At 37.9% G+C, this 13,979-nt stretch overlaps 1 protein-coding gene across 2 annotated transcripts in view; it reads right to left on the minus strand.

Moving 5' to 3' along the window:
* Positions 1-4,499: 4,499 nt before the first annotated feature.
* The window catches only part of spata13 (spermatogenesis associated 13), a 66,675-nt gene continuing 57,195 nt past the window's right edge, over positions 4,500-13,979 (minus strand). For both annotated transcript variants that reach the window (XM_061965082.2, XM_061965080.2), the window contains 4 exons: positions 13,817-13,946; positions 10,246-10,621; positions 9,147-9,221; positions 4,500-5,021 (listed from right to left, as the gene is read on the minus strand). In XM_061965082.2, coding sequence (XP_061821066.2) covers positions 4,822-5,021; positions 9,147-9,221; positions 10,246-10,621; positions 13,817-13,946 — 781 coding nt within the window. In that variant the 3' untranslated portion in view covers positions 4,500-4,821. The remainder of the gene's footprint in view (positions 5,022-9,146; positions 9,222-10,245; positions 10,622-13,816; positions 13,947-13,979) is intronic.

The raw sequence follows: 13,979 nt of genomic DNA on the forward strand, positions 1-13,979 counted from the left end.
TTCAGTTTGAATTTATGCTTGTTTTTAATGTGAAAAACAAAAAAACAAACAGTTTGTTATGTTTCAGATAAAGATAAAGTACTCCAAAAGTGTGGTGGGTAAAAAATGTAAAGAAAAAATGGTTCGAAACTATATGGTCCAATTTCAGCCTTTTAACCTTCAAATATTAGTCAAAACAAAAAGTGCAAGGCAGACTATATAATTTATCTATTTTAAAGTATTAGTGATTTTTTTTAAACCACAAAACAAAACATTATACTTAGATATTATATTAATATAAACATTTGTTAATTTATATGATTTAAAATATTGATTTTAACCATAAAAAAATCAAATCAAAGTAAAACAAAAATTCATTATTAGATATTAGATTTTATTATATTTACATTAAAATATAGTGCATTTAAATATTCTATTTAAATTAGTGATTGTTTTTAATCTTAAAAACAACACAAATTAAAGTTTGTTGATGTTTCAGATAAATATAAAATACTCCAAAAATGTGGCGGCTGACACATTATAAGAAAAACGTGTTCAAAACTATAAGGTCCAATTTCAACCTTCTAACCTTTAAATTTATTGGTTTGTCAAAAAAAAGAAAACGCAACAAAACATTTTATTTTTTTGGCATGAGGCAGACTATATAATATAAAATGTATTTATTTAAAAATATTAACAAGTAACCAAAACATGTATACATCATATTAATATGAATATTTTTAATTAACATTAATTAAAATATTTTTTAACCATAAAAAAAATTAATTGTAATAAAAAATGTATTCAATATTAGACATTAAATTCCATGATCCATCCATCTTCTTCCGCTTATTCAATGTCGGGTCGCGGGGGCAGCAGCCTAAGCAGCATTTCATGATATTTATATAAAAATATAACATTCAAAAATGTGTTTCATTATATTATATCTAAGTAAATATTCTGTTTAAATAAGTGTTTGTTTTCAATGTAAAAAAACAACCAAATGAAAGTTAAAAATAGTCCAAAAAATGTGGCAGGTGACACATTAAAAGAAAAACTTAAACGGTAAGGCCTAATTTCAACGTTCTAACCTATAATTGAACTAATTAGTCAAAAAAAAAAAAAATAATAATTCAGAAAACATTTTTTATTGGAAGGCAGACTACATATAAAGCAAATGACATACTTACATATAAAGACCCAGAGCAGCGACCACAAGACGACCACCAGCACAAACACCACAGCTGTGATGATGACCGCCAGGTGCTGGATGCTCAGCAGGCGGGCCCACAGCCTGGCGAGGCCTTTGGGCTTGCGCCGGGTCTTCCTGAACTTCCTGCAGAGCTTCTGTAAGGTGTGGTCCACCGTGGACACCTCCACGGACACGTCTGCGACCTACAGACACAGACGCCATCAGTGGCACAATACATCTCATCTGCCCTTTTGGAGAGACAGGATGGAGAGATGGGATGCAATTCATGACGCTGAACGAACAGAGGGCCTAAATGTCACCTTCCAACTCACGGTCATTAACATCCCTGCAAAAGATGAATGGACTTCAGTGATGAGGTCATTACTCCTTGAATTACCCTGCAGTGCTCATGTATTATTCATGCAGGGTCATCATATACTGGGCAAGTGGCACTTCATCCCCAGCAAGCAGGCGATGCAAACACTCCCACAGGAGGGCCACAAGCATGGAGGGAAACTACAAACATATTTTTACAATAACTAGTCAAAGAACCATTTTCTTCTAATAGGAAAACATGATTTGCATGTATGAAAACAACTTTGTGCCACTAAAAAAAAAACAATTCCCAAGCATAAAAATTAATTTCCGAAATTAAAAAAACAATTCGCAAGTATGAAAATGTTCTGCAAATAAAAAAACAATTCACAGGTATAAAAACAATTTTCTTTAATAAAAAAACCCCAAAAAAAACAACTGATGAGGTGGCGACTTGTCCAGGGTGTACCCCGCCTTCCGCCCGAATGCAGCTGAGATAGGCTCCAGCATCCTCCGCGACCCCAAAAGGGACAAGCGGTAGAAAATGGATGGATGGAAAAAAAATAACATTCGCAAGTATTAAAATTTTCTGTAAGTAAAAAATGATTTGCAAGTATAAAAACAATTGTCAATTTTCAAACAAAAAACGATTCACGAGTATAAAGAAAATGTTCTGCAATTAAAACCAAAGTGCAAGTATGACAATTTTCTGCATGTAAAAACAATTCCAAAGTTAACATAATTTTTTTCAATTAAAAAACGATATGTAAATTAAATTACTTTCTGCAATTAAAAAAAAAAAAGATTCGCGAGCATAAAAACAAATTTCCTCAATTAAAAAACAATTCGTAAGTGTAACAATTTTTTGTGAATAAAAAGTATAAAAAATACTTTCTTCAATTAAAAAATGTTTTGTGAGTATAAAAACAATTTTCTTCAATTATAAAACCATTTTCTTTAATTAAAGAGACATTTCACAAGTATTAAAAATTTTCTGCAAGTAAAAAATAATTTGCAAGTATATAAACAATTGTCAACAATCTTTAATCAAAAAACGATTTGTGAGTATAAAAACAATTTTCTGCAATTAAAAATGAGTTGCAAGTATAACAACAATTTTCTGCAGGTAAAATAACGATTCGATAATTTTTTTCAATAAAAAAACGATACGCAACTAAGATAAGCGGAAGAAGATGGATGGATGGATGGATACGTAAATAAAACAACTTTCCACAATTAAAAAAAACGATTCGCAAGCATAAAAACAAATGTCTTCAATTAAAAAAAACAATTCGCAAGTATACCAATTTTCTGCAAATAAAACAAAGATTCGCAAGTATAAAAAATATTTTCTTCAATTAAAAAATGTTTTGCGAGTATAAAATATTTTCTCCAATTAGAAAACGATTCGCAAGTATAAAAACAAATTTCTTCAATTAAAAAAACTATTCAGAAGTATCAACATTTTTTGTAAGTAAAAAAAAAGTTTTGCAAGTATAAAAATTAATTTCTTCAATTAAAAAGATTCACAAACATAAAAACCATGCTTGCAAAAATAATGATTCAAAAGTGTAAAAAAAATGTTTTCAATCACAAAACAATTTGTGAATATAAAACAGTTTTCTTAGGTTAAAAAAATATTTGCAAGTATGGCAACAATTTTTCTGCGGGTAAAATAACTATTCCAAAGTTAACTATTTTCCAATAAAAAACGATATGCAAATAAAACATTTTTCTGCAATGAAATGATTCGCAAGTATAAAAACAATATTTTGCCATTAAAAACATTTGTAAATATTAAAAACCTTTTCTGCAATTAAAAAACAAGTTGCAAGTATAATAAAAAAATGTCTGCAGGCGAAGAAGCGATTCACAAGTAAACACTATTTTCTTCAACTAAAAAACAGATTTGAAAGTATAAAAATGATTTTCTTCAATTAAAAAAATGATTCATGGATAAAAAAAAAAACGATTTTATTAGATCAAAAAACGATTTGCAAGAATATCTATTTTCTTCAATCAAAAACGATTCGAGAGTATAAAAACAATTTTCTTCAATAAAAAAAATGTTCGCAAGTATAAAAACAATTTTCTTCAATTAAAAAAACGGTTGGCGAGTATAAAAACTAACTTATGGCAGTAATATTCCACCCTGCGCAATCAGAGCATCTGTATTACTCATTTTACAACAAAACTTAGAGGTTAATTTACAGGTTCATCTTATTTCCCCTCCTTTCAGTCCGCCATTTTAATCCCCATCCTGCTTCTTCTACTTTATTATTTTTGGCGGACGGCACCATGCGCAAACAACAGTAGCCTTGTATTGACCGATTGAGTGCGAGTGTGTAGATCGTGCAGGGTGGAATATTACTGCCAGAAGTTTTAACTTGAAGAAAATTATTTGTTCCTCGCGAATCTTCAATTGAATAAATTTGTTTTTATACTTGCACATCATTTTTTATTTGTAGAAAACTGTTTTTATACGTGTGAATCCTTTTACTTGCAGAATTGGTTTTTTTACACATTTGTTTTAATTGTAGAATTTTTTTTTTCTACTCACAAATAATTTTCAAATTAAAAATGATTGTTTTATACTTGCGAATCGTTTTTTAATTGAAGACTTTTTTTTTTTTTTACTTGCGAATCGTTTAAGTTGAATTTTTATTTTTTATTTTAACCTGCAAATCTTTTCTTTGTATTAATAATTGTATTAATTTAGGAAAATAGATTTTTTTAATGCATGAGTAAAAACTAAATATCACTCCATACACAGCATCTGTTTTAAGGAAGAGAATGTTCTTACACTGGCAGCGTCGTGTTGAGATGCGTCCACCTCGCCGCTGTCCTCCTCAGAGCCCATGACGCAGGCATCCCTCACGAGCACCTGAAAGCCTCCGACCCGTTTGCTTGGAAAAGACACATCCTGAAGTTACGAGGGAGACGCGAGCTCGGCGCCACGCGAACACAGCCAGCACGCCGCGCGTTGCGAGAAACACGACACGGGCGGAGAGGCTCACGTTACGTTCATCGACTCCGCTGCAAAATGTCTGCTTTAAGAGTACAAGAGTTTTTATTTACAGTGTTAACAGACAAGACGTGACAGTGAAAAAGAAGACAAAGAAAAAAGGGTCCAGCCTTTGTGCAATAAAATAAGTCAACATAAAAGCAGAATGTACATCATTGTCACAGTTAACATGAAGGAGGCGGAGTCACGAAGAGAAACGAGGCTTAAGAAGAAGAAGTGAGCAGCATCTTCATCACAGTCAGTATTTTTAACACTAGTTTTCATCCAAGGCAGCGTCCGCAACAACACACGCAACACATTCACGGGACGGCTAGGAAGGGGCGGAGCCTCCTTTCCAAAACAAGGCACCGCGGGTGAAGCTGTGGAGCAGCTGGTAGGGTTTCCTCTTGGGGGGCTCGGCCAGAGAGAAGACCTGCTGCTGAGGCACGCTGGTGGGAATGGTGACGTGGCGCTGGTGAAGCGGGTGGAGGGTCTGGTGATGCGGCGGGACGGAGCCGGAGTAGCCGACAGCTGCGAGTGAATGAAAAGAAGCAGGAGTTAAACATGACTTACCATTAGGCATACACAGGCAGTTGACTGGGGCCCCAAAACGTCTCATGAAAAACTATTCATCAAGTTTTCTTCTCGTTACATCGTTTTGTCTTCATTTGTGCGCTTAAAAATACACAAAAATACTTACCATATTTTTCGGACTATAAGGCACAGTTTTTTTTCATAGTTTGGCCGGGGGTGCGACTTATACTCAGGAGCGACTTATGTGTGAAACCGCGAGTAATGAATAAAGTTTTCATCAATTAATATATTCTGTAGACATACCCTCATCCGCTCTCTTTTCCTGAAAGCTGATCTGTCCAGTTTTGGAGTTGATGTCAGCATCTGCTTTGAGTGTCGCAGGATATCCACACATTCTTGCCATCTCTGTCGTAGCATAGCTTTCGTCGGTAAAGTGTGCGGAACAAACGACTGACCATTTCGTCGGCTTTCCCCACAGCCTCGTATTTTGAACAAATTCCGTCCAATTTCTTGCCACTTTCGCATCTTTGGGCCACTGGTGCAACTTGAATCCGTCCCTGTTCGTGTTGTTACACCCTCCGACAACACACCGACGAAAGTGAGAAAATGGCGGATTGCTTCCCGATGTGAGGTTACGTTGTGACGTCATCGCTCCGAGAGCGAATAATAGAAAGGCGTTTAATTCGCCAAAATTCACCCATTTAGAGTTCGGAAATCGGTTAAAAAAAAAAAAGGTCTTTTTTTCTGCAACATCAAGGTATATATTGACGCTTACATAGGTCTGGTGATAATGTTCCCCTTTAACATATTACCTTAAAATATCAAATAATATTATTTAGCTCATTCACGTAAGAGACTAGACGTACAAGATTTCATGAGATTTAGCGATTAGGAGTGACAGATTGTTTGGTAAACGTATAGCATGTTCTATATGTTATAGTTATTTGAATGACTCTTACCATAATATGTTACGTTAACATACCAGGCACGTTCTCAGTTGGTTATTTATGCCTCATATAACGTACACTTATTCAGCCTGTTGTTCACTATTCTTTATTTATTTTAAATTGCCTTTCAAATGTCTATTCTTGGTGTTGGGTTTTATCAAATAAATTTCCCCAAAAAATGCGACTTATACTCCAGTGCGACTTATGTTTTTTTCCTTCTTTATTATGCATTTTCGGCCGGTGCGACTTATACTGCGGAGCGACTTATAGTCCGAAAAATACGGTAATCGTGATGTTTTGATAGCTCCTCCCTTTCTGTTTTACTGCACATGTGCAGACTTGATTCCCGAACACAGACCAAACCAAACCTGTTGGCGTGGTTATGAGAGGTTTTATCGAGATTTTGGTTGATTTTGGCGGCGCCAGTGGACCAAAGCGGTAGTGTTTTGCCTGAAGGAGACCAACTTTGTCATGAGGACTAGCGCATATAGCGTCCCACTGACATGATGTCCGCTGTAATATTGGCCCAAATATGATGTCTCTAATGGCTATGCTGATGTTAAATAGCAGACACTATCAAGAAATTATCTTGGATTGCGCTACAAACATGCCGCTACTACCAAGAATGTATCGGGGCAGATGCAGGTCTGAAGCAAAGAAAGACCGACGGGAGAGTTTTTTCAAGGAAGTAGTGTGGAACTATCAAGCTGGTGGCTATTTATTGCTACCACGCAAATTTCCGATAGCTAACATTAGCATTATCATTTTGATTTGATTATCGAAAGTCACTTACCGTATTTTTCGGAGTATAAGTCGCTCCGTAGTATAAGTCGCACCGGCCGAAAATGCATAATAAAGAAGGACAAAAACATATATAGGTCGCACTGGAGTATAAGTTGCATTTTTTGGGGAAATGTATTTGATAAAAGCCAACACCAAGAATAGACATTTGAAAGGCAATTTAAAATAAATAAAGAATAGTGAACAACAGGCTGAATAAGTGTACGTTATATGAGGCATAAATAACCAACTGAGAACGTGCCTGGTATGTTAACGTAACATATTATGGTAAGAGTCATTCAAATAACTATAACATATAGAACATGCTATACGTTTACCAAACAATCTGTCACTCCTAATCGCTAAATCCCATGAAATCTTATACGTCTAGTCTCTTACGTGAATGAGCTAAATAATATTATTTGATATTTTACGGTAATGTGTTAATAATTTCACACATAAGTCGCTCCTGAGTATAAGTCGCACCCCCGGCCAAACTATGAAAAAAAACTGCGACTTATAGTCCGAAAAATACGGTACTAGTTTAGCAGGAACAGAGCCAATGCAGCAACGGTCTGAAATTCTTCGTCTTTGAGCTCACGCCACAGAGTGAAAGCTGGGGACAATGTTGATCCTTGACTGTCCTCTGTTTTTCTTTTTTTGTCTCCCCGTGACTGCGTAGGTTCCCTCCGGGTATTCCGGATTCCTCCCACCTCCAAAGACATGCACCTGGGGATAGGTTGATTGGCAACACTAAATTGGCCCCAGAGTGTGAATGTTGTCTGTTTATCAGTGTTGGCCTTGTGATGAGGTAGCGACTTGTCTAGGGTGTACCTCGCCTTCCACCCAAATGCAGCTGAAATAGGCTGCAGCGCCCCCCGTGACCTCGAAAGGGACAAGCGGTAGAAAATGTTTGGATGGATGGGTCTCCTCAGACAAAACTTTTAGTTTTTTTGGTGCTTCTGCCATGATAGCAGTAATTGCATGTAGGCGTTCTTCTTCTTTTAGTTTTCTGGCGGTATTCGCGTCGGCTTCGGTCTTTTTAAACAATGAGGAAAGGGGGAGTGACGTATGCTGTAAAGCAGTCAGCACATTTATAGTTTTCTGTGTGGCAGGGTTCCTGCCCCCCTCCTCAAAGTTGCTAAGTGCCAGTGAGAGCGATACAGGCCATCACACAGGTGTCATTCAACCAGTTGCAACTCCATGTATTATCCCAAAAGTTATGAAAATATTTTATGAAGGTTGAAAAGTTACTTAGGCAAGTAAACCTTGAGGAACCCCGCCACAGAAAAAAACTACAAAACGTACTGACTTACTTTACGGCATAAGTCACTTCCCCTTTCCCCATTCGTTAAAAGGACAGAAGTCGATGCAAATGTCTATGTGCAAGCGTTCCACTTGTATTGGGAAGTTCCTAGTCGGAATTTTAACCGGAAAGCCCATCGAAGCACAGAGCTTCTAAAACGTGTAGATCATCCTCCTTATATTCAGGATCGTCATTTGTTCCAAAGTAGTCTTTGCAGTCTCTCATGACTAGTAGTGTTGTTGTCTCTTTTTCCCACCAGTAACACTTCCAGCCTACACAATAACAGCGCTTTGGCCAGATTCGGTCCAACAGCGCTAACAAAATAATCATCTCTGAAAAATGGCTTTCACTTTATTAAATGTTGATTAATGTTTTGTACCAATTACAGTAAAAGACCTTGCCAAGCTTCAAAGTGCAGCTCTTGCAAGGTAGTATCTAACAACATGCTAAATTACATGTTTTTTGGTATGTGCAAGGCCCCAATGATGAGGGTTGCCCTGGCCCCCAACTGACTAAATGTCAGAATAATTGTATCTAAGTTATCACAAAACTTTGTGTTACATTGAGTTCAGCTCGCCCTGCGAGAGGACAAAAGCTGTCTTTGAGCTTACCAGTCAAAAGGCTTGTAAAACTCCACTGTGTAGGATGGGAAGAAACATGAAGGTGTTCTGTTTTTTTGATGTATTGTAATCCACAGAAAGATTTTGTTCTGACCCGAGATCTACAAAGCAGAGAGGAAGCAGGGCCTGACTCTCCTCCAAGCACCTTTTCTGTGAACTGTTTACGAGCTTTTCTTTGAACTGTTTTTAATCAAAGGCAATGGCTGTTTACGACCCCCCTCCCTTAGAAACAGCTGTTGCCATGTAATCAGGGATAGTCCAAATAAAAGAGGAGGCGTACAATCTTATGTCAGAGCGTGGTGACACTGTATAAGGGTACAGGTGTACGTGTTTCTCCTCACTGAGCCAAATTTAATTCTGTCTCTATTTGATTCCTTGCTTCTTGTCTTGTTTAATAGATGTCACCAGTGTTTGAACCTGACACTAAATAAGCCCTTGGTCAAACGAAAGAAGAAAACGGTCTCCTTACTTTTGATCTTGCCTTGTTTGGCTCTTCTGGCATTAGTAATAGCTTGTTTTCTTTGCTCCTCGCTGATTTCTATTCCTGCAAAACAAAGCAAACATCTTTAAGAAAGGTTTATGCAGTTTTCAACAGATCTAATTGTATGCCCTTTAATGCAACTTAAAACTAATATAATGCCAAAGTTCTACTGCAGGTAGTTATTATATACACACACACGCCGTACATTATGGACTTTAAGCCGCTACCTTTCAGGCTTATAGAAGGGTGTAACTAATTTATGGATTTTTCTTCACTTACCGCCATAATGCAAATAGTTTTTATTAAACACATGCAAAGACCCTTAAATGCTGTGTTATTGTTTGTGCTAGGGCGCCATCTTTTGGACGAGTTCGCTCACTGCAGGTGCTGCTGTGTGAATGTGAAATCCTGCTGTTTAAAGCTTTGAACCGGAAGTAGAAGTGCCGTTTCGTCTTCTAGTTGTCCATAGCGTTTCTACTAGTGTTTATTCTTCCAAGCAACGTTTGCAAAGTTTACAATATAACTAAAACAATTCTTCTTAACTAAACCATTCCATGTGTGATGTCTGTAGGAGTTTTATGCACATTTGTACGTGCTATTGTAATGTAATAAAGCTAGAGTCGTTAGCATTAGCCAATATGCTAACAAGTTTACACGTGTCTTGTGTTAGTATTATTGTATTACAATGGCATTCTTTTTGTATTGTTTCAGTTTCACAAATTCCTCAGTAAATTTACCAAAACGTCCCCGTGGAATTATTGAGTCTGTTTAGCTGATTGGAGAGCTAGCTTCCGCAGCCAGTGGGTCCATGACGATGACTTCCGTTTTGTTTGATCAGCCGTTTTACTGCCGTTGTACAGACACCGTTTGGAAACAATTAAGATATGTAAATGAACATTTGCAGAATCTTTCTGTGCAAATAACTCATTTTACAACTTATATATCTACGGCTTTTAGTCAGGCACAACTAATATATGGAAAACATTTTCTTTTTAAATTTGTGGGTGCAGCTTATATACCGGTGTGCTCTATAGTCCAAAAAATATGGTAAAACCTTTAAGTGCTTTTTAATGACGTTGTTGCTCACCCATCTCTTGGTCCTCCTTGACTCTCTGTCTCTCGTCAGCGAAGGCCTGAAGCCACCTCTGCTTGTCCTGCGGCTTCCTGCAGCACAGCACACACACGAACTCCAGGGTGGAGGTGTGACGCAGCCGCACGGCGTTCCTCAGGCTCAGGCCCAGGTCGGCATCCCGCCCGTCGGGCACGTCCACCACCTCGGTGTGGTCCATGTCCAGCCGTCCCCGGTAGTAGAGGAGGTCCCTGCGCAGGACGTCCTTCTTGCAAAAGACCAGCTGGTGGTCGAAGAGGAAGAAGCTGCGTTGCTGCACTTTGCCCTGTCGGAGAACTCGGGTCAGCTCTCCCGAGTGGATGAGCTGGGAGCTGCGCACCAGCACGTCAGGTCCCTGCAGCATGGAGACAATCCAGATGAATCCAGGCCACAAACGGCTCAAGGTAGAATAATGTTATTTGTTTTAGACATTTTTATTAACATGTTACATGAAAGGTGAAACTATGATGATTTCAAATCTACATTTAAAACACTTCCTTGTGGTCTAGGTCAGGGGTTCTTAGCCTTTTAAACTTCGGGACCCAATTTTTCCACAACAATTGTATTCAATTAATTATTAATTGTATTCAACCTTGTCAAATGATATGAAATCATGTGTTCATCTCAAATATTATTTATTGAACACATAAACCTTAGGCTTGGGTCAGGCTGATAAGAAAAATAAATACTACCTATATTGCATAATAAGGTGCTCATAAATGACTGATGAAAAATAAATAAGCCTCCATGCTTTGATTTCACATTTTTGGGACTTATGCAGATCCCACAAATACAGGTATCAATAGGTATGAAAACCTTTCCACTCCGCAGCGGTCAACCCACTCAAATTTTTGCACTTAATTAGCAATCTTACTTTTGATTTTAATCGTATTCAATGTTTACACCTAAACTACTTAAGGTTTACAAACTTTTCAAATGATATGAAAGCATGTGTTAATCACAAAGATTATTATCAAGGCTTAGGTCAGGCTGATTGCTAAATACTAAACAAATATACTGCAGTAGAAGGGACTCATAAAAACAGATGAAAAGTACATTTATGTACAATTATGCAGTGCTAAAATCAATACATTGTAACTAAATCAACAGTAATAATTTAAGTGCAAATAAAAATGCAGCTTCACTATTTTAGTCTTTTTTTTTTACGCTTAAGAAACTTGCCTCTGACTTTAGTTGCGGACTTCTGTTTTTTTTTTTATATTGTCATTAGTGCCACAAGTGGTGGAAAAGTGTATTACAACCAGGAATGAGTACCCTTCAAATTTAAACCGATACCAGTTCTCAACGGTACCAATTTTCAGTACATTTGTGTGTGTTAATGAAAAATAATTGTTTTTATAATAAAATAAAAAATTGTATTGCAAGGTTTAAAAATGAACTGATTATGATAACTGCTGTCCAGTTGTTAGTTTGTTTTATTATCACATTTCTTAGTCTTTTCAAGTACATTAGGTTACTGTACAATTACGGTTGTAAGTGCAAGAGGTTAGATGGGAGTACTGTACAGTTTATGGTAAGTTGGCTAGTCAGTTCAGTCTTTGATAAATCTCGTCTTTTGTTGCGCCCTAAAACGTGTTATTAATGTAAGTATTGTACTTATTACGCACCAGCTGTTTGATTGTATTGTGCATATTAGTTGTAGTTTTCATTAACACATTTGGAGGTGTTGAAATCACCATGTAACCTTGCTGATGCTAATCAGTAGCATGTCAATAGCAAAGCCGAAACAAATTGGCATCAAGCTAGCGTGTTTGAATTGTGGAGCTGAACTCAACTTCCATTGGAGTGTTTTCAGTAAATTTCTTTGTTGGCATGGAATATTGTAACATTACCGAGGCTCTCAGTGCTGCTGGAGTGATCGGCAAGCAGCGAAATGTGAAGAGGCGGCCGGCTGAGTCGGCAACTGGGCGCAACCCAGGTACCGTAAGATGGCACAGTTGGATTTTAAGTGAATCAGTGCCCAATAGGACAGGCGGGATTCGGTCGGTGCCAAAAAAGTATCGGTTTAGATACCTATCCTTAATTACAACTGAACACCCCTGCAGCCAATATGGACCAGAGCTGAGAAACTGATATTTTTTGGCGGCCCACTAGGAGGCACTCGCGGCCCAACAATGGGCTTTGGCCCTATGGTTAAGAAACACTGCTTTAAGGAACCTCATGTAGTTACATTTGCACAGTTCAACAAATCTGAAAAGAAGCAGGAAGACGTAAAGCTTTTGGGGTCGGCAACCCGCGGCTCAGAGCCGCATATATTTCGTGCCACCGTAGTGGCTCCCTGGACCTTTTAAAACAATGTATGAAAATGGAAAATGATGTGGGGGAAAAATATATTTTTTGTTTTAATATGGTTTCTGTAGGAGAACAAACTGTTTATAAGTTTGTGTTTATGCTTCACTGATGAGAGTACTTGGCGAGTGTCGTTTTGTCCTACTAATTTCGGCGGTCCTTGAACTCACCGTAGTTGTGTGGACTGTGATGCAACACTCTGTTTACATGTAAACTTTCTCTGACGCTCCCACAGAAAGACGTGTTTTATGCCACTCCTATGTCTCATTTTGTCCACCAAATGTTTTATCCTGTGCATAAATGCACAAAGGTGAGCTCTGTTGATGTTGTTGACTTGCGGAGTGTTAATCAGACATATTTGGTCAGTACGTGACCGCAAGCTAATCCATGCTAACGTGCTATTTAGGCTAGCGTCATTACGCCTCGTTTGTAGGTGTATTTGAGCTCATTTAATCTCCTTTACTTATGTCCTCTGTGTATTTAATTTACATTTTTGATAGTTGTTTGTGTGCCATGTTGTTCCAGACCACAGCAAACGTTACCCAGCTTGCAAAGATTGTAATAAATCCACTAGAATAAGACAGCCTGCCCTTTCCTTTAACTTGGACACACACATCTATACCTTTGGTCATTCTAAGCCAGTCATTTCCAGGAGATATCTCACCCTCTTAGAACCTACCACATTACTAATGTTCAATGTTGTAAAAATGTGTAGAATAAATATTATATTTCTGTCAACAAAAATGTGCGTCAGCCTGCGACACAGTCATTTTGATAGTAGGCTAACGGCCGAGTCATACCAAAGACTATAAAAATGGGATCCATTACCTCCCTGCTTGGCACTCAGCATCAAGGGATGGAATTGGGGGTTAAATCACCAAAATGATTCACGGGCGCGGCCCCCGCTGCTGCCCACTGCTCCCCTCACCTCCCAGGGGGTGATCAAGGGTGATGGGTCAAATGCAGAGAATAATTTCGCCACACCTAGTGTGTGTGTGACAATCATTGGCACTTTAAGTTAATATAGACACATCAGGTGTTGCATTCATTATAACACTTATATAAGGTCCTTAATTTTTTGTGGGTCCAGACCGATTTTTTTTGTTGTATTTTGGATCTAATATGGCTCTTTCAACATTTTGGGTTGCCGACCCCTGTCCTAACCCTTTCTTCATGACTTTTACCGAGAGTTCTTTCACACCTTAACTTTTACAAAAAGAAGTTGGAGCATACAAGTCACCTCCCAGCGGAGAATGGCCACCTTCCAGTGAGCGATGGCGTCGATGCTCTCCAGCCTCCTCTTCTTCTCGTTGATCAGACTGGCCACCTTCTTCATGGCCTCGTACGCGTCGCTCACGCCACAGTAGTCACTGCAGCACGTGGGAAATAGAGAGGAATTAACT

This window comes from Nerophis lumbriciformis, linkage group LG07 (genome assembly GCF_033978685.3).
Source record: "Nerophis lumbriciformis linkage group LG07, RoL_Nlum_v2.1, whole genome shotgun sequence".
In the NCBI taxonomy this organism is placed as follows: Eukaryota; Metazoa; Chordata; class Actinopteri; order Syngnathiformes; family Syngnathidae; genus Nerophis; species Nerophis lumbriciformis.